General features: G+C 35.9%; 1 protein-coding gene across 1 annotated transcript in view; it reads left to right on the plus strand.

Annotated features, from left to right (window-relative positions):
- Positions 1–2,231: 2,231 nt before the first annotated feature.
- LOC123539194 (uncharacterized) overlaps positions 2,232–21,745 on the plus strand; it is a 28,366-nt gene continuing 8,852 nt past the window's right edge. Inside the window, exon 1 of the mRNA XM_045323708.2 lies at positions 2,232–2,527. Coding sequence (XP_045179643.2) covers positions 2,333–2,527 — 195 coding nt within the window. The 5' untranslated portion in view covers positions 2,232–2,332. The remainder of the gene's footprint in view (positions 2,528–21,745) is intronic.

Genomic DNA, 21,745 nt, shown 5'->3' on the forward strand with positions numbered 1-21,745 from the left:
CAAATACGATTTACTTCTGCTTACGAAGCATTATAATATTTCTGAAGTAAAGTCATCCATGCTCAAACAAGAAATAAATAATATTATTGTTCAGCATTTCATGAAGGAAGACATTTTTGATTCATCAGCTGGATCGCTCATTGTTGAAACTCAGTCTGATGTAAGATTTCAAGAAAAATGTAATTACAGCTGGAATACCTTGAAAGAACAGCAAGAATGCGGTGAACAGAGAAAAAGTAAGAGGTAGAGGGAGAAGAAAGAGAGGACTTACCCTTAATGTATGTTTACCTCCAAGAGTGACCTTGACTTATAAGCAAAGTATCTACAAATGACACAATATCTCATCATGGGAAACAACTGTGTCAGGTAATATTAAAATCCCTTGACTGAGGACAATGTTATGAACCGGAGATGAAAATGCAGTATTAGCCTTCCGCCTCTGCCTATGGACTTGACCTTTCGCTAAGGGCATGGAATTTACAAATATATATATATATATATTAGCCTATAATTAAGGAAATTTAGTGCTAAGTAATATTTAAATACCTACATGGATTTTGAAGTTACAGACTAGCAGGAAAACAAGCCCCATTGTCATTCGACCTCAAAGTGTGGCCGTAAGCTTTGGGCTAGGGGTCTGGGTTTTGACGTTGCAGGTTATCTTAATTTGGAGAACATTTGTGCCGAGAAATATTGAAATTCATTGATGAATGACCGAGTTATGGGACCGAACAAGAAATGTCGGACAGATCAAATGACAGAGTAATCTATGGACAGAAAAGCAAAATCAAATGGCCCCCGAAACTAGTTTTCAACCAGCAGGAAAACTAATGTAATGCCTATACTATATTTCCAGCGCACACGAAACCTTTGTTGTCAAACAGTAAATATAGCCTACTCTGACAGAAGAAATCATTTATAAAACCTTCTTGAAGCTTGCGGTTGCTTTAGCATTTACTGTTTTATACTGTGTAATGGAGATAATAAAAACTCCAATGTCATATCCTGTGTTTTGCAATGGAGCTTTGAATATTCATCAGGTGATCCTGTCGATTCACTTTAATATCCAAGTAACTAGACTATATGCCATCCATATACAATCCACTCTGATATCCCAGAAATAAGTGAAGGCGAAAACTGTTATTGTATATGGTTATATTAACCTTGATAAGTTATTAATCTATATATTTGATGTGAATTTAAATACTATCCAAACAATTACATATACAATATCTAAATCGTTTACTGTTTTTTTTTTGTTTTTTTTTTTTTTTTTTTTGTTGTTGTTGTTTTTTTGATTACTTGTATCCAAATCGTTATATACTTTATACCTGTGGTTAACATTAGATTGAATTTTGTAGCGAAATACTAAATGTTCAGATAAGAGACAAACAGCTTAATATGCAAAACCCTTCCTCATTTTTCTTATGGATAAAATCATTTAAAATTTCGTTTTTGTCTCTTGGTTGCCATGATCTGCACGTATTTATCATTGAATGTCTTAAACTGGAACGCTTTGACCATATTTATATTACATAGTTTGGAGCTAAGAAGAAGGAGACAAAACGGGATACATTGTTTCTTAATTTTTGAAATCAGTACATTTTACGCAATGTTCCCTATAAAGGCCATATTGGACAGATCCGAGCACACGGCTACAGTGTAGTTACCATTCAGTAGAATCAGTAACTTCTAAAATACAGCGTATTTTTTGTGTAAACGTAACGGCTTGACATTGTACAGTTTAATCCATTTATGATGCGTTCTCTTAGCTCAAGTCATTTGGCGTAATTTTATAGATTTGACCTTTATTCTCTGTCAAAACTTAAGAAAAATCAGTCCTTTCAGTAAGTGCGCAGTAAAGTGTTTCCTCTTTTTCTTTTTTTTTTTTTTTTTTTTTTTGCCTGATTTCATTTTTTAAAGAACTAGGAAATGGAGTTTTAAATATACCCAGTAGGCCGTACTGAACGGAAAGCTGGTGGTTTTGAAAAATACGCCACCCCCCCCCCCCCACACACACACACCCCCTCACCCCACTTACGATGACTGCCCGACCGTCCTATTAAACGCCGACAAATACAGGATACAGTGCATTTTTAAACCACCCTTTCCTTAACCTTTAATTTAATATCCTGACTTTACCATTCGTAGTATACCTGTTAACATTGACTTATCGGCTTTTTAATCATCGGTTTTAAGATACCGGATAATGAACAATGAAAATACTTAAAAGGAATAAAAACTGCATAATTCCTCATGTTTGTTATTTAGATGTTTAATCTATTTATATAACATGTGTTTAGACGATAATATTTGGATAGGTTGTTAAATCATGAAACTATTTTTTAAAGGACTTTTTTTGTTTATCTTTTCCCTGTTATTAAGTTTAAACATGTATATTGAATTGAAGAAAAATTCATACAGCAGGTGTCTCATTTTTGACGACTCCGATCAACTTGAGGCAGATAATAATATTACTATATTAATGGGTTCAAAGCGTGAGGATAATGGAGAAACTGTTCGCCAGGTAAATGCATGATTTTATCAAAGTAGATGATATTTTTGAGATGCCACAACTACATTGTTATTTTCGTTCGAAACGAACTGAGTGGAGGGCAGCCCAATAATCCCTACTTTAAATCAGCTCGAAATAAGTAATTCTATCTAATCCATATGGGTACTTTTGACGACTACAAACACTAAATAGAAAATATTTAATTGTCCGTTAACAATTGTGTCACTTATACAAAGTAAAGTCTGTAATAATAACAGAACTGTTTTGGTGGTACTAAGACAAATGAAGCAACTGGAGAAAATAATTATTGTCAAATATATATTTTATTTATATTATATCTGATTTATTTGTTTTTGACTGATATTTAATTGTTGTTGTATCTTATTGGTCCTCTGGAATCATGGAGAATTAGCAGTTCTCTTAAGCCGGTGCTAGGGGACCTGAGTGCTGCACATTCATACATGTGACCTGTCATGAACATATTTTATTATACCGAGTCGCCTTAACGCTGCTTTCTTGCGTTCTATGCTTCCTAATGCTCTTTTAACAGATTTTAATATGTATAGTTGTGAATGAGATCTGACATGTGTTTATTCCACTAGCTGATATAATATACTTTTTACAAAATTTCTTCAATTTCATGTAAACAAACTTAATATCGCCAGAATTTGATCTTTTCTTCCTTTCAGACAAGAAACTAGAACATTAATGTCTTTAAATAGATATAATCAGCGGTTAGTTCAATGGTCAGAAAATGATTGCATGTCTTAAAGAAGGCATAACTATAGAATGCTTAAGTATATTGTCCCAAGTGTTTAATCTTTCCAACAAGATTATAAATGTTAACATTGTGTTGTCATGATGTACATTACAAAATGACATTATGAAGTACTTTTGTCTTTTCGATAAAAAATAGAAGCAGGCAAAGTTATAGAAATAGAGTTGAGATTAAAGAATATGTTTGGACGAAGTCGAATAATTGACGTGATATCAGACAAGAAATTTGATTCAGTTCAATTCAAGAGTTTATTGTTCATTAAGACCACTGGCCCATACACATGTAATATATCATATTTGACAAAATAACACAGTGTGCAAGTGCATATAGGTCAGTAAATAAGCAGTTAGATCATACACTTTTTTATACAATTAGTAACATGTATAGCTGCATGAACATATAACTTACTTAATACTGACAAAAACATTCCCTTTGTTCTAAAGCATAGTATATATACATGGCCACATTGCGTACAACATGCTCTTTATCTGATGACATTAAACTGTAAAATTTATATACAGATGTATTTTCAACATATAATTGTGGATTATAAGAGGAGCGAATATCTTTATATATCGGACACAAGAGGACAAAGTGATATTCATCTTCAATATAACATTCACAGTAAGGACAATTCCAAAGCTCTATTGCAATACCAAAGTGTCTACCCCTTTCAATCATAAGAGAATGACTAGAACCTCTAAATGCTGCAAGACAATTTCTAAATTTATCAATATCAACCCCATTTACAAATTTTTCAACGACATATGCAGTTTATACCTTGTATAATAACTCAGTGTTGCATTGTGTTCACACCTATATTTCCATTCCTGGGTATATTGGTCTTTCAATGGTTGTACATAATGTGGTATGAACAAACTAGGGTTTCCAACCTTTTGGACTTCCCACACATACCCGTTACAAATATCATACAAATGAGTTCTTATATCAGAAACCCAGTCACTGTTACCAATATTGTCATAAAACATAAGCATATCATAACACATTTTAATCTTTCTTCTGGCAAGTTTAATAAACGTATCCAGTATTTGACAGTACGCTTAGTATATAATATTATATATTAGCAGCATATATATTTAAAGGGTATCCACCCAAATCGCCTAATATTGCATCATTACAAGCACTTTGACCCATTTTCATACACTTTTTACAAGAAAAATTCTGAACATTTTCCAGACACTTGGGTTTTTAAGACCCCATATTCCAGAGCCGTACAGAGCGAAAGATGCATGTTTTTAATTAAATATTTTAAAAAATATTAAGTATGGTATACACGGAATGTTATGCAACGTACTTAGTAAATATAGAAGTACAATTTTTCTTTAACTGGTATAGCCTCTGTCATTTTGTACACAGAAAGAAGTGTGTTCCAATATAAGTGAAACCATTAACAACGCCAATGAACATTCCCCATATTTCGACCGCTCTCTTGTACCCATTCTACCACCTCTTTTAAATGCAAGAACCTTTGTTTTATCTATATTAAAAACAATTTTACTGTCAGTACAAAATTGTTTCAATATATTGAGTTGCTATTGCAGACCTGCAACTGTGTTTGAAATAAGGGCAATGTCATCTGCAAACATAAGCAAAATACCTCTACGATATGAGGAAATAACTGTATACCTCTGACTCCATTTCTATGTTACAACGTGTAAAGTTCATCTATAAACAATGCAAATATGATCGGACTTAAAGTACAGCCCTGAATTAATCCAATTGGACATTCAAAACTGTTTGTTATACCTTTGTTTGTTCTGACACTTCTTCTTCTTCTTCCAATAAAATGCTGGGCCCTCTCTGGAGCAACATCGCATATGTGACTGTACAATGCCGTTGTGAGGCGCGGCGTGCAAGTAAAATGGTTAAAATCTGATAAAAACCCCTAGTTTGGGTGTCTAGTGGAGTCTGGCTACCCCAGCCTTGAAGGACTCCAAGGTCTGGGCGGTCGCGATGGACTCTGAGAGCTGGTTCCACAACCGGATGCCAGCAGGGAGGAACGAGTGGCGGTACACGTCAGTTCTACAGAAGGGTAGCATGTACTTCTGGTTATGGCCACGGGTGGACAGTGCTGCTGGGTGTAGATATGTATTCCGGGGAATGGCAACTAGGTCGTTGGTAATCCGGTACATCATAACCAGCATTGCATCGGTCCGCCGCTGCTGTAGCGTGTCCCAGTCGAGTTTCTAGATCATTGCACTGGTGCTACTGGTGGTTCTGTAGTCGCCCATAACAAAGCGAGCTGCTCTACGCTGTACCCCTTCCAGCTAGGTGATGTTCTTGCTGGTATGCGGGTCCCAGGCTGGCGAAGCATATTCCAGTATGGGCTTGACTAGGCTGGTGTAGCACTGGGCCTTGATGTTTCTAGGGCACCTGATCAGGTTTCTGCGGAGAAAGCCTAGGGTGTTGTTGGCCTTTCTTGTCTTGTCTTCTATGTGGGCATTCCAGGTCAGGTTGTCTGCTATGGTCACTCCAAGGTATTTTCCGGTTTTGGTGAAGTTCAGGTTATGGCCATGGATGGAATAGGAGGCTTTGATGAGATTTCTTTTCCTTGAGATGCGTATGACTTTGCATTTGGCAGGGTTAAATGCCATCTGCCAATCAGATTCCCATTGCTGTAGCCGATCAAGGTCTTTTTGTAGTAACAGGGTGTCCTGGACAGTGCGGATCTTCCGATAGAGGAGGCTGTCGTCGGCAAACAGGCGTGATGTGGATGAGACTTTCTGCGGTAGGTCGTTAATGTACACGAGGAACAACAGGGGCCCCAGTACAGTTCCCTGGGGGACACCAGAGGAGACATCGGCTGAACTTGACTGTTGTCCTTCTACGATGACCTTCTGGGTTATGTTGGACAGAAAGCTCTGTATCCATTTCAGGGTGTTGCCGTGGATACCATAGTGGCGCAGTTTAAGGGATAGGCACTGATGCGGGACCTTGTCAAAGGCCTTGCTGAAGTCCAGCAAGATGGCGTCTATCTGTTCCCCTTCCTCGATTCCTGATGCTAGGTCTTGAAGGGTAACTATCAGTTGGCTATCGCAGGATCGTCTTTTCCGATATTCGTGCTGGGCATCTGATATTATGTTGTGGGCATCAAGATGTTGCATGACCTGACTGTGGATAATATGTTCCATTACTTTGAAACAAACGGATGTAAGGGAGATCGGCCGGTAGTTCACTGGGTTGCTTTTGTCTCCTTTCTTGAAGATTGGCGTGACAAGGGCCTTTTTCCAGTCATCTGGTACTTCTCCCTGGTGTAGGGAGGCTTGGAAGATTAGAGTGAGTGCTGGAGTGATCTCAGCTGCACATTCCTTGATGAAACGGGATGGGATGGCATCTGGACCCTGGGCCTTGTGTGGGTTGAGATTCTCTAGTAACTTAAATACTCCTCCCCCATGTATGGTGAACGATTTCATTTGAGGACTCGGGCTGCCAGCCATAGACGGCATGTTGGACAGGTCTTCTTTGGTGAATACGTCACAAAATTGATCATTCAAGATGGTGGATTTGGTTTGGGCATCACTGTATGCAATCCCATCTTTTTTCAGTAGGGGGACCCCACTGCTATCACATTTTTGGCTGTTAATATATGTGTAGAGTTTTTTGGGGTTGGCTTTACCAGACTCAAGTGAAACCATGTCATTGACGTAGCTGCTACGGGCTTGTCTGCTCTCATACTGGACTTCCTTCTGGAGTTGTTTATAGCGTTGTATGTCCTCTATGTTTCCGCTCTTCTTGGCTCTCCGGTGGGCTCTCTTCTTCTTACGCGAGAAACGCTTTATCTTCTGGGTGATCCAGGACTGGTGGAAACGAGCAGATGACGAGCAGATGATGGAACATCGCTATCAATTATGTCGGTACAAAAGGTTGAAAATTTGTTCCAGAGTTGGTTATAGTCAGTATCAATGTTGTGTGAAGTTGTGAATGAATCCGAAAATGATTTGGTATTTGATTTCATTTCCGGTAGGTTGGCACGTGTCCAGAGAAGTATCTTCCTCTTTGTTGGCTTCTTCCTTGGAGCAAGGACTTTTGCCTCGGTGAATACTATGTCGTGGTCACTAAGGCCTGGCGTCGGTTTGGTCTTGCTTACAAGAGAGGGTCTGTTCGTTAGAAAAACGTCCAGTGTGTTGTATCCTCGCTTTGGGAAACTGACAGTTTGTTCTGAGCTGGTGTCATACATGGTGTCCAGGAATAATTCGCTAAGGGCGTGGTTGTAGTTGGACCCTGTGGCTGTGTTGTTGCTCCAGTCATTGTCTGGTAGATTTGCATCTCCTGCAACCCAGATGGTGGATCTTGGATACTGCTGGTGTAGTCCTCTGATATTCTTGCAGAGCTCTTCCATGTAAGTCTGGTCACTACTTGGTGGTCTGTATGGTGCACCAATTATGAGCGGTTCTTTGTCGGAGCAGGTGAATGATGCTGCTGTGAATTCAACTGAGGTCTGTATGGGAAGCTGACATCCGGATATATTCTCCTTGGCAGCTATTATAACGCCTCCATGGGGATCAGTTGAACGGTCTTGTCTAGAGATGATGTTGTATCCAGGCGGAACAACCTCCCTTTCATGAATGCCGGGATGTAGCCATGTCTCAAAGCCGATGATAATGTGTGGGTTTGACTCACTCAGTAGTAACCAGAACGCCGACTTCTTCGCTCGAATGCTTTGGAAGTTCACGGTCAATACTCGGAGTGTGTTAGGCTTGCGTCCAGATTTCTTCACTGGTCCTCTTGGGGATGAAGTGAGCTGTGGTGAGCCTATAGAGCTGTCAAGGGAGCTAATGCTCGATGTCCTGGTAGATCTCGGGCTGACCATTCCGGTTGATGGAGGCTGTCCGTCCGAGTAGTTGGATAGGATGCTGTAGGAGTTTTTGGTCATGATTGATGTGGCTTGTGTGTCTGAAACATATGTTTCAAATAAGGAAGTAGAGAAATTTGGGATGCCGCATGTAAAACATATCCAAGTGACGTTGGATGTGATACCTTGGTATACAGCTTCTGGCATGTTCATACATCTGGTGTGGTATCAAGTGTCGCAGGAATCACATGCGGTAGCTCTCTGGTTGGACTTACATGGTTTACTGCAAACACCACAGGGAAGCTTGTAGTTAGGGCCTGGGTTAGGGTGGCAATCACCAGCGAGTGTTATCCGAATATTTTGTATGTCCGAATACTGTTCATTTTTGGATGGCAATGTACATGTAACTTAAAGTGTGAACAAGGCTAGTACTAGACGTAAGATACGATGGAGATACCCCACCATTGTTGTTAATGTAAAAAGAACCAAAGCTAGGTCACTGATAGTTCGTAGAGATGGTCATTCAGGTTCATTTTCAGATGTAAACAATGAAATTTGACAACCGGAAGTAGTATTGTTTACAATAAAATTGAGGAAAAATTCCTAAAAATACGATGTTTTGGGCAAAATGGTCCAGAAATTTCAGTGGTTCTGTTGCATAAACTAGTTCTCTAGTAAATCTGATGCTTTCCTGTCAGTTGCTGCTGCTTATCTTGGGGGAAAAATCAACTTTTATCTCTCCGCTCTGCGAATTGCGTGCACGCCTCACAACGACCTTGACCTTCTAGTAACGTGTTATCGGACTATTTTCATAGTAATTGCGTGATAAAAGAAATGATTAGAAGTTCATTTGCAGAAATTCTTTAAAATCATTAGACACATACTTCAACAGAAGCATATATAGACTGTTATGCTTTATATAAGTTACCCTTTATACCCCATTTGTCTTAAACCATCATGATTTATTTTGGACACTTGCAAATATAATTTTATTGGCAAATGACAACTTTCAGTATTTCCTTAAATTTCAAAATTACTAATAACATCAAATACATTTTTTGACACTATGTAATAGTCAATAGTACTACTACAGTTTTGATTTAAAAAATGTACATCCGCCACTGAGAGGTCCGAACCGTTCATTCACAACAAATGAAGCATATGTTTGACAGATATCTAATAAGAAACAGTAACGTGTTATCGGACTATTTTCATAGTAATTGCATGATAAAAGAAATGATAAGAAGTTCATTTGCAGAAATTCTTTAAAATCATTAGACATTCCTACTAATCGTGACACCATCAGATTTAACAGCGTGTTACAATCTTGTTGCATGTATCAGTGTAACCACAACACTGTTACAAATTTAAAGTTACTTTTATTAATTTACCACTTTACATCATTTCATCCGCTTCTTATAAAAACGTAGATTTGTGAACCTATACAGTTGACAAATAAGTAATTCCGTAAACACGTAGTCCAGTAAACTTGTAAAACGTACAATCTCGTAAACATGAGATCTCGACCTGAAACATTTAAATAAACTACTGGCTAGAAATGAGCCAGAACAATACCTATCAATATCAATATCATTAATACATGTATTATGTCTTTGTCGGCCAGAACAGACAATATTGAATCCGGCTCTTTTTATAATGTTCAACAACTCATTTCAAACAAAGTTCATGATGCGTACATGTACAGCATACATTTACTGTGTAGTATGGACAGTGTAATGGTTCACTGAATAATAATATCACAACTATTTACATAATAAAGTATTCTAGGCAATCATTATACAATGAATAAAAGAAAAAGTTCCGCCTTACGTTCCGGGTTCACCAGTGCTGCTCAAATGCCTTTTTACATGAATGACTAATCAAAAGTACAATAGTTATTACAATAACAACTTCTCTATAGATATAATACTAAGAGATGAATGTCTCCATTTTACCACACTGACTCACTCATTCGTGGCGGAACTGTGCTGGTTAGTAAGACCTGAAACACAGAGGGCCAACCATCATTATAGACATGCAAATTAGAGTAATTAGATGTAGAGAGAGCGGCATTGCAAACCGAGTGACAGAATATGGACTCCAAACCCGAACGCAGAAATCAATGACAACTCGAATACTGAACAACATAAAAACCGTAAAAAAGCAATAATTACAGGAAACTGACAAAGCAATACATTCTAAAATAACAGATATATATTCGTACTTCTAAATGCTGCATAACATCTCTAAGTTTGTCTAAGGCCCCAGGATGGAACAACAGGGCTCCCTACAGAAAACAGTCCTGCCCCTTTCACTATCAATCGTACAGTCAGCTGATCAATTAAACTCCTGCTACACTAGCGAAAATTACTACGCTGAACCCTAAACAACCAATCATTACTTGTTTTGTAAATAATTTTAATCATTAACCTCTCGAGTACTACTAAATATTGTATGCTTACGCTGTAAAAAAAAGAACACGGTCAAATCCGGTGTAGCGTGAAATCTGTAAATCATGTTTTAGACATTTTATGTTACAAGCTACTAAATTTCAACCCTGCTACATTCTCCCCCTCTCTGGAAAATGATGTCTCATCATTTTGAAAAAAGAATAAAAAATTACAGGTTATGACAGTTAACTGGGCAGCAAAGGTCTATCTTTATCCTGCAATGACAAATGACAATTAAAACATACTTTTACTGTACATGAAGTTCTCGGGACTTGAACATAATGTGAAATATATTAAAAAATGGTATAGTTTAGTACGCTTTTCAACGTATAGTTTAAAGAACAACCTTAAATCAGTATAACTATATATACAACTTCCATTCTTGCAGTTACAGTATACCATCTACCTTCCTTTCTCTCCATGTTAAAAAAATGGTTCTCACAATTTAACCTCACAAGAGAATATAAGTACAAACTGGATATGTATACTTCTGTTCCTTTAATATTATCTGAAACTAGAAGTGAATTAATTATTTATTTATTTATTTATTTGGGTTTTACGGCGCACCAACACAATATAGATTATATGTCGCCAAACAGGACTACAAATTTTGGTTCCACATCTAATTTACATCGATATAAATGCATGAGGTATGGAATCAAAATTTGTATACCTGCTGGAATCACAGAGTTACTGCAAAACCAAGTGTTAAGACCCTATTAGTCGCCTCTTACGATCATGCAAGGGTAAGGCAGTGGTTCCAATTCTTTTCATACACAGATCGTCCCTGAACCACATGGGGCAGAAGTGAATTAACAACTATGGTAAAAACAAATATTCATTATTTAAAATTTATTTCATAATTGCCTCAACAATTAAGTGTGCTACATCTGAAGTTACAGTATTAAGTAGTCCTGACTCCAGAAACTTTGTAAGAGCATCAAGCTTTAAACCCAATGGCCTATTGTCTATACTGGTATATTTGCAAACATAGTCTTGCAAATAACTTGGCATTTTGCTGATGTTTTTTTCTTTCAGATTTTCTCGGTTTGACTGGTGGTTTGTGTTTTCTTACTTTGTGTGCACGACTTGTATCTGCGCCTGTAATTTCAACTTCTTGATTCTTGTTTGGTACTTATTTATGCATTTCTTTTATTGCTGTATCTTCTACTTCATCCTCTGATCTTTTGTTTTCTTCACCACTATGATTATCATATTGAGTTTCTACCTCTTTTCTTTCATCTAATACATTTATAACTTCTGTGTCTACTTCTACTTCTGCATTTTCTGCTTCTGTATCAATTTCTCGCACTGTCACATCTTTATGTTCAGTGTCTTTATCTTTACTATGTGACCCTAATTGTCTTACACTTGTTTCTTTGTCATGTGTTTCAGAGATATGGGCATTTCTATGTTTCACTGTCAGTGTGACAATTTCTGATCTTTTGAATCACTAGACTCTGTAGTGAGCTCACATTCTCTCCTATTGTTTTCCTCAGTTTTATCTACTCTGCTTCTTGGTTCTGGTACTGATTTTTCTAGACTGGAATCTTTTTGATCATTGAATGATCCTACAGGTAGTAAATGATTTCTTTGACAGGTTTTTTTTGTAATACCATCATCTGACATAATTTTAAATACTGGTTTAGTTGATCAACTACTGTGTAAATGTTTTCTTTATATTCATCTGCAATATTATGTCCTTTAAATGCTAGTAACCGTAGAAAGACTCAGTCCCCAATTTGAAGTTGAGATGCTCTTGCTTTTCTATCATATGTGGTAAGGTGTTGTACGACGTTTCTGAATTCCCATGATGTTGCAAAGTTCTTTGATTAAATCACTTTCAAAATTTCCACCTTGATCAGAATGAATTTTTGCTGGTATGCCAAAGATTAAATGGTTGTACAAAGTTTCTGCTGTGGCTTTGGCAGACTGATATTTTGTTGGTACAGCTGTTGCATATTTAGTAAAATGGTCAGCTATGACAAGGATATTTAAATAGCCACATTGAGACTGATCCACAGAGAGAAAGTCCATACAGACCATTTCAAGAGGATATGTTGTAACAATGTTTATCAAAGGAGCTCTGTCATTGTTACCTTTCCTCATGGTACAACGTTTACACCCATTTACCGAGTGTTCAATGTCTGATGTCATACCAGGCCAGTAAAATTTATCCCTGATGAGTGAAGATGTCCTGTCTTTCCCAGAATAAACCATATCATCACGAAGTCCTTTCAAGACCTTTTTTCTATAGATGTTTGGAAGTACCAGTTAATATATTTCCTGATCATTGTCATACAATACTTTATATAAAACACCTCTATTAATTTGAAAATTTTCAAAGTTTCTTTTCATCTGATAATCTAGTTTGTTATACTTATCTTTTTGTTTGGGGAGTTTATTATCTAATTTCCCAATAAGAAAATCTAGGCTTTCCGGATCTCCCTTATCTCAATTTGGGCCATTGTCTGCATTCCTGATTCAGTAGCTTCAATAATATTTATCGAGGCTGATGGAGGATATTGACCAAACCTTCCAAATAAACTGACATGCAGATTGCTTTGATTGTAGCACAGTATATTCTTCATTCTCTTTTGTCTTTCGTTTTGCATTATCTTGACATAGCATCAGCAGGGGGTATCTGGACATAGCATCAGCATCTGTGTTTTCTCTTCCTGGTTTGTATAAAATGTCAAAGTTGTAATTTGCTAAAGCAGATGCCCAACGTTGTCCTGTGGCATCAAGTTTTGCTGATGTTAAAACATGTGTAAGTGGACTGCTGTCAGTATAAACTGTAATATGATGTCCTGTGAGATAATCACTGTACTTTTCTGTAATGGCCCACTTTAAACACAGGAATTCTAATTTAAATGCAGGGTAGTGTTTGACTTTGACAAACTCCTGCTTACATAAGATACCACTCTTTCTTGTTATTTGTATCTACAATACAGCACCTAATCCTGTTGAACTAGCCTCAACATGCAGTTCAAATGGTCTAGAGAAGAAATCAAGATAGACAAGAATAGGTTGTGATGATAATGTTTTGTTTTTTTTACTTTCTCAATGGTGTTTTGTTCAAGTTCAGTCCAGAGCCAAGGTTTTGGTTTTGTATTCTTTTTCTTTGCTGTAGGTGGCAGGAGGTCACTGAGAGGTTTTGTAATCTTGCTGAAATCTTTGACGAACCGCCTGTAGTACCCTGCAAAAGCTAGGAATGATCTAAGTTCATCTGCATTGTTCGGTGTTGGCCAGTTTCTGACTTTTTCAATCTTGTCTGGGTCCGTCTCTACACCATCATCGCTCACAACATGTCCCAAGAACTTGACCCTCTTTTGTAGAAAGTAACAATTATCTGCGGACAATTTTAATCCACATTCATATAGTTTTGTCAAAATTAATTCCAATCTTTCAAGATGTTGTTCAAAGCTTTCTGAAAAAAATGATCAAGTCATCCAAATATATGACACATATTGTCATATTAAAGTCTCCTAAACACTCCCCCATTTACCGTTGTTAAGTTGCAGGGAAGTTTGATAATCCAAATGGCATTTTTCGGTACTCATAAAAGCCTAGAGGTCCTACTTTGTGTTCTTCTTCAATTTCCACTTGATGGTATCCGTGTTTCCTGTCAATTGTTGAAAAAAATAGCTCCTTTAAGGCAGTCAAAAACTTCTTCAATCCTAGGCAGTGCATAGGCATCGCGAATCCTTCTCGAATTAAGGGCCCTGTAATCTTTGCATTTTCTCAATTTTCCGTTTTTCTTCCTTACTAGGACAACATTTGAGGCCAATGGTGACTTAAACTTTTGTATGACACCTGATGCAATAATTGTTCTAAGTGTTGACGAACTTCTTCAATCATGGCAGGAGGTATTCTTCTATGTCGTTGTTTGAAAGAGGCACATCATTTGTTAAATCTATCCTATGTTTGAATTTATCACATTTTCCTATATTTGTTTCATTAGTTGAGAAGCTTTGTTTGTGTTCTTGTAAAAGATGTTGAAGCTGAATGTCTTGTTCTGGTGTTATGGATGAATTGATGTGAACATCATCTAAAATATCTTTCTGCGGGTTATTTTCTTCTAGTTTCTCTAGAACAGACTGATCTATCTGTATAGGTTGTAGTTCTGTGATGATTGTCCGTGGTGATATACAGACTGTCTTTGTTGACAAGTTGGAAATATTAACTGTAATCTCACCATTTCTGTGAAAACTATAGTTTATTACTGAAGGTGTAATCTCTATCAAATTGCTGAATATGCATTCCTCTGTTTATTGTATAAATGCACTGTTGTAACATGATCTATCTCATTATCAGTGAAAGCTCTAATTTTCACTGTAGAGTTTTGCTCAAAAATGACATTTGCTGTTTCTGCACTTCTAATGAAAGCCAATCTATCTTTATTCCTTCTAAGTTCTCTGTCTCTAAGATCCAGACACCTAAATGCTGGATACCAAGGTGTAAATAATCATGCTTTCTGCAAGTATGTATCTCTCAAATCCTTTTAACAATCTTGTAAGAGTTTGTTAAGGATATTTGTTCAAATCCGAACTGGAATGTTTTTGCTGTAAGTTGTTTCTGGTGTTATCAAAAACAAGTATGTGCTTTCGTTGCAATTAGGTATACCCTCTGTTGTCAACGAGGTTTCTTAAGCAAATGTATGGAAGTTTGTTACCATCTGCACATTCTACATGTAAAATATCTTGCAGTTGTTTAATGCCAATGTCTTTTAAATGATCTTTATAGAATGTTTCTGTGATGTAAATTATGCAGCTTCCAGTATCTGTAAGTGTTTTTGCTTCTATTGTATTAATTTTGACAGCTGTTGACAGCTGTTTCATTTGACTGTCCAACAAGTTGTGGACCATTGTTTTCCGTGCCCAAGTCTGGTCCCGTGACAGAGGCACTAGTTAGTTTTCCGACTGCTGACAAGATCTAGCAATGTGGCCCTCTTTCCAAAAATTAAAAACACTTTCTTTGTGGCAAAGTGTCTCGCCCTCCATAAGCGCCTCTTTGATTGTTGTTTCTTTGATCTGGTTTGAAATTATTTCCTGGAGTGGGTCTTGCAGACATGTAATTACCTCTGCCTCTATCTTCTTGATGTTGATATCCTCTGCTTCTTTGTCCTCTTCCTCCACCTCTAAAGATGTTTTGTTGACTTTTCCGCTTCCAATGACTGTACTCTTGCATCTATTTTCATCAATAGTTCTTTTACTTCCTTCAGTTCTGATTTGTCTTCCATTGTATTTGTCGCTTTACATGTTGTGTTCTTTTCTATTGTAGCGTCATTTTTATCTTGCGGACTTCTATTTTAAATTTGTGTAAGCCACTGATAATGTCAAACTTGTAATTGGCCAAATGTTTAATCTGTGGTTTGAATCCCTGATAAAAAAAGCCTTTTTTAAAATTTCTTCACCATGTCCTACTATTGCTCCAAGTTGTAGTCCTTCTGCATATAAATCTTCTAATCTAATTGCATACGAGCGTACAGTCTCTGTTTTCTCTTTTTTGCAATTGTAGAATTTCCTAACAAGTGATTCTTTTGTCTCAATAATAAGTACTCTCAAATTTCCTAAGTACTTCTTCAAGTCCAGCTGTAACCCCAAATCTGCGAAGTATATCAGCTGCCTCCCCTCTCACGGAGCGCCTTAATGCTGTCATTACCTTTTCTTCTTTATGCTTTCCCAATAAGCATTTTACTTCATATATCCAAGTCTTGAAGTTTACTTCCCCCTTTCCTATCTCTCCATGAAAATATTGATATCTTTGGCAAAGGACGGGATATGATAAGGACCAAAAAATGGCCCCCACTAAATATGCATGTAAAACAACACCATTCCATTGGTAATTAACTATATTTTTCAAAATCCACCAAGATATATTGACCAGACGTCGGTAATGAACCAAAACTAATTGATTATTACATCTATCTAAGATTTACGCCTTAAAGATATTTGATAATTTAGAATGGGGGTATAGAAAACTATTTTGCAATATATTTTAGTTTATATTGCTGAACCCTATAAATTGTATGTCGTCACAGTACACAGTGATCAAACTTCTTAAAACAAACTTATATTTTGAATTATAAGATAAAATGATCGTGCAAAAACAAGGGAGATAACTCTTTCATGTAAGGACGACCGAAAACTCTTTTAAGAAATAAGATTTTTTTTTATTTTATACATCTACTCTGGCTTATTCTCTAACTATTATGTCTTTTCGTTTTATTTCTTATCAAGAAAATTTCAAAAACTAAAATTCAAAATTTTCATTTCATATGCGTTACCATAGAAACAGTTTAGATTTTTCTTTTTTTTTTATTTATAGTAATTTAACGAGTTATTTCAAATACTTGATGAAATATTAACTTTTTTTAAAAAAAATTGCTTCTATATCTCCTTACATATTTAGTGGGGTTTTTTTGTTGTTGTTTTTGTTTCGTATACGGAATATACTTCTTGTTGTGTGACATTCTTATAAAACAAAACCTTCGTCGAATAAATCAGGAGGCAGGACTTTGTCTTACAAGTTTCCATTTTTTTTCATAGTTTCGGTGATTTTTAATTTAAATATGTAATGAAGCATTTTCATCAAGTAAGTTGAAAAAACGACAGTGTTCATTTTACTTGAATAAATGATATACGGGTTGAATATTATTAAATCCTTACCTCATAATTAAAACTCTTACCCGCAGAAACGTCGCCGGAACCGGGTTAGATCGGTATTACAACTATGGAAGCATATGTAGTTTATTCAACTTAATTTCTTGGATTAAATCAAAAACGTTTCCTTTGACGCGGAACTATAATATTGATATGAGAAGCACGAAATATACATTAGCGTATGTAAGATCATTACGGAAGGAGTGACATGAAAGGTACGTGCAGTTTCCCGCCAAAATGCCCTTATATATTTAATGTAAAATGCTTCCAATTTCCTGCAAAACATTTTGGGTTATAGATGAAAGAAAAATATCTGATTTTACTCCATTGTGTTATATTCCAATTACAATTGTTGTATTTATATTATATATTGCGTTTATATTAAAATCAGTTTACAGGATGACCTGGGATATACCCAAGTATTAACATTTGTATGCGCGCATGAAGACATTTAATTTTACTATAATGGTTTAAAACACTGAATTCATTCGAGCGGTAAGTATAAATTGTTTACAAAATAACAATAGGTCATGGCTGCACAGTGAGAAGCAGATGACTCGACTTTCCTCTGGATTACCGCTTTTCCTTTCCTCAGATAGATAGACAGACAGATTAGAGACGAAACGGCTACAGCGAAAAGAACCGGCATAGTTGCTCAGTACGCACGTGTTAGTCTAAAAAACATCTATGCACGTGTCCAAGTAATAGCTAATAATTGATCTCTATAGTAGGTTTTCTATCATGCCGGGTGATATGTGCGCAGAGGTATTTTTATAGTATTACGTGCGCAGATGTTTAATACTATTACGTGCGCACGTAACACGTAACGTTATTATTATTACGTGCGCAAGTAACAGATATTACGTGAGCACGAAGTAACTAATACGTGCGCACGTTTTAGTATGACAAAAACATCCATGTCCCCCTCTGTGATACCTTAAATACATGTATATACATTCCTCTGTTTTTTAAATGTCATTACAGTTATTCTAGAAGAGAGAGAGAGAGAAAACGTAACACCTGTATATGTGCCTTCATTTCAAAAGCGTATTCATTAACAGTGCAGAGAGCCTAGCTAGTCCGGGCCCGCTTCGACTTCGGGGTTGGGGGGGGTGGTATTGGGTTTGATCTCCGGCCCCGTCATACCAAAGACGTGAGAAATATTACCAGTAGCTCCCTTGCTTGGATGCTTGTCATTATAAGAGAAACTGGTTTTTCTGCTCCTACCCTGATGATGGATTCATCAAGAATGAAATATCGAAATTGATATATATAAGTTGTAGAACTTGCTTCACAAGCTCAATAAGGAACCGCAGATTTGCGGATCGCAGGATCGCGAGTGCGATCCCCGGGTGAGGTTTTTCTTCTCCACGATGATTTGATAAGGGGTATTGTGACTATAATCATTCGTCCTCTATCTCATATTCATGTGGGGAAGTTGACAATTACTTGCGGAGAACAGGTTTTTTACTGGTACGGAATCCAGGAACTCTGGTTAATTTAATTGTCCGTTACTGTTGAAAAACGACGGTAAATCGCAAAACAAAACAAATCACAATCAACCTACAATAATTATTAAAAACAATAATAAGATGACGCGTCTTTCGATATTTTAGATATTTTTTAAACACAAATATAGCTTAGCTATTTTGTTTTAAAAATGGTTATAGAATCTATAGGGATTTTATCTTTAATTCATAAGACAAAATATTTCATACCGGAAATGACATGCCAGTGACATTTATTGACTCAACATACATTTATTTATGAAACTTCGTACGGCGATGAAACGGAGTATTTTAAAATTGATGAAACAATTCTGAGTTGTTGACTTACTATTTTTCATACGTCATAAAAATGAAGTATAAAAGCACATGCTTATAACTTTATCACAGATATACAGTAAAAGAATAATAGACTAATTATAGAAATAACGCGGTTAAATGGTTTAAAATATTTTAACTCGCGGCTAAAAATATAAAATCTAAATATGGTTTGCAACCATCAAAGAATAGTAGTTTCTGTCGTTTTTGCCCGAAAAAAAGTTTTACAGGATTTGTTGGGAATCGCATACCACTGACACCAACCATAATGTTTTATTTTAGCAGTCGTGCGTACCGATTACGTCACAGAAACTTATATACAAACTACGTCATAATTTTTACATAAAAGAACTATCTACATGTGTCTACTAGTTGCGATGTGCATGAGTTATCTTTCTTGTCTCTATAACATTTATATAAACAATAACAATTTTCTTTTTAAACAACTGTAACTACACTTTATTCCTTCTTTTAAAATACCGCTTAAACAAAATCAACTTGAATATAATCCCGAAATACAGTTCACATAGATCTAAAACACGTAACTGATCATTGAAATGACTAGATCTACTTTCATTTTCTTTTTTGTATTAAACTCGGCTCTAAACATTTAATTTTCTTATAAAACCAACTTTTGGTTATCAGTTTCATAATTAGAACAAAACTCCCGCGTATCTGTTAGATGCTTAGTTGCTTAGAGATGAGCACGTTATCCCGTTTCCTTCAAAGAAAAATGAGGCTAAAAATTGCAGAAATAAAGGAAATTCAATATGAGCCGGACCGGGTGTCAAGTTGATTTTTTCTGAAAATGCATATTTTAGTAACCTTATTTTCTCAGCAAAACTTCAGCTTGACACCAGGTCCGGCTCACAATGAAAATCGAGCATGTAGTGTGTAAATCGCGTTTAAAAACGGTAAAAGTCACAGACCTCGAGTATTTTAAAGGTCTTAGTCGTACAAATAACTTGGGTTTGAAGTTTTTAAAAGTCATAGTTTTAACGATTATGATCTTCTTTTTTGTTTTAGACAGTTAAAATTTCAATTATGGAGTTTTATATTCTAATAATTTAGGGGGCCATTTCGCATATCTTATCATATCCCGTCCTTGTCCTTTGTTTCTATCAAAGCAGTTGCTGTAGGTGGACCAAGTGGGTGCATAGTGTCTCTTGCATGAACACATTCTTCTAGCTCCTCTGCATTTTTTATTTTTAGCTTCCTTGCTGCCATGATTAACCTAACCTCATCTGGGGTTACCTCCTTTGTTGATTTTTCTCCTGACGCCATTTTGATAGGTGTTTTCTTTGAATCCTTGTTTTTTCAAGTGTCCATATATAACTAATATAATTCAAAGCAAATGCACTATCAGTCACTAATTATGCACAAGTGTCACTATCATTCAATTTTATTTGCAATATGATAAATTCATTTATATGTGACTGAAACACTTCAATAACACATGTAATTTTATCACAACAAGTTTCAATAGTACAAATACAATTGCAGATTTTTTCAACACCTCACAACTTTTCCCAACACAGGCACACAACTGTCTCACTATGAATACTTCACAACTTTTCACAACACAGGCTAACAACTGTCTCACTTTGAATAGCCTTTCACAAGTGTACGCAATTTTATCTAAGTGGGCACCGTACGATATTTTGAAAAAGGTTCACAACAAGTGAACAACACGTATGCGTTTGTACAACACAATCTGTAATAATATTATTTACTTAAGTTCCCTTCAAGATCCAAGTGCAATTATGTTTGTTTATATTTTTTACCCAAGTACCTAAGACTTAATAATACAAAGTATTATTAAAGAAAATTGAAATATTCTAATTTTATTATTTTCTTTTCTTTCCAATAAATATTCAATAATGTAAACAAAACTACTACACCTGGCTTTATGAATGAAATTCCAATGGGATTATACCTGCCTAAAAGTACATGTAAACAATTAAACCCCAACCTTTGCTATAAAAAGAAGTGGGAGGAGCCAAATTTCAAATGGTGGCTGTTTTTTGCAACAATTTTCATCAGAGAAAGATTTTTCAGGAATTTACCAGAAATAAGTTGTATTTATTTTTTTTTTAAATATGCAGTTGTGGGGACATGTTTTCTGCTCACAAAAATGCATTCCTTCCACAAATAACCCATTGAATAAATTAGATACAGCAGTTACAAAATTGAAATATCAAGGTATTTTATTGAAAATTTGAATCTGAAAGGACCTTTGACCCAAGTCATGTGATGTAAACAACCACAAGATGTATATAACCCACTTGTGTGTATGGATATTTTGTTCCTAGCAGAGTTTCATGTACAAGATATAAAGTTGACATTATAAAAAATGTGTTTACTTTAGATTATGGTTAGTTTTGAATGCATGCACATCTGCATGCTTTTTTATTATGCTTCTTTGATTTAGATATTATGATAATTGAGTTAATAATTCCACTAACCTGAGTCCTAGGTCCATCATACTTATAATTCCAAATGAGATGTTATCCATTTGTAATAATTCTTAGGTGAATATTTCTTTTTATGATACATATAAGTCACTGTTTTGAAATGATTGTAACTTTTTAGTATACATACATTATTACATAATACAGAATTTTAGTTTCTTTTGTCATTTTATTTTTAAAATATAGATGAATTTTGGGTATCTAGTTCCATTTATGGCCCATGTATGGCT

Source organism: Mercenaria mercenaria, chromosome 9, assembly GCF_021730395.1.
Source record: "Mercenaria mercenaria strain notata chromosome 9, MADL_Memer_1, whole genome shotgun sequence".
Classification (NCBI taxonomy): Eukaryota; Metazoa; Mollusca; class Bivalvia; order Venerida; family Veneridae; genus Mercenaria; species Mercenaria mercenaria.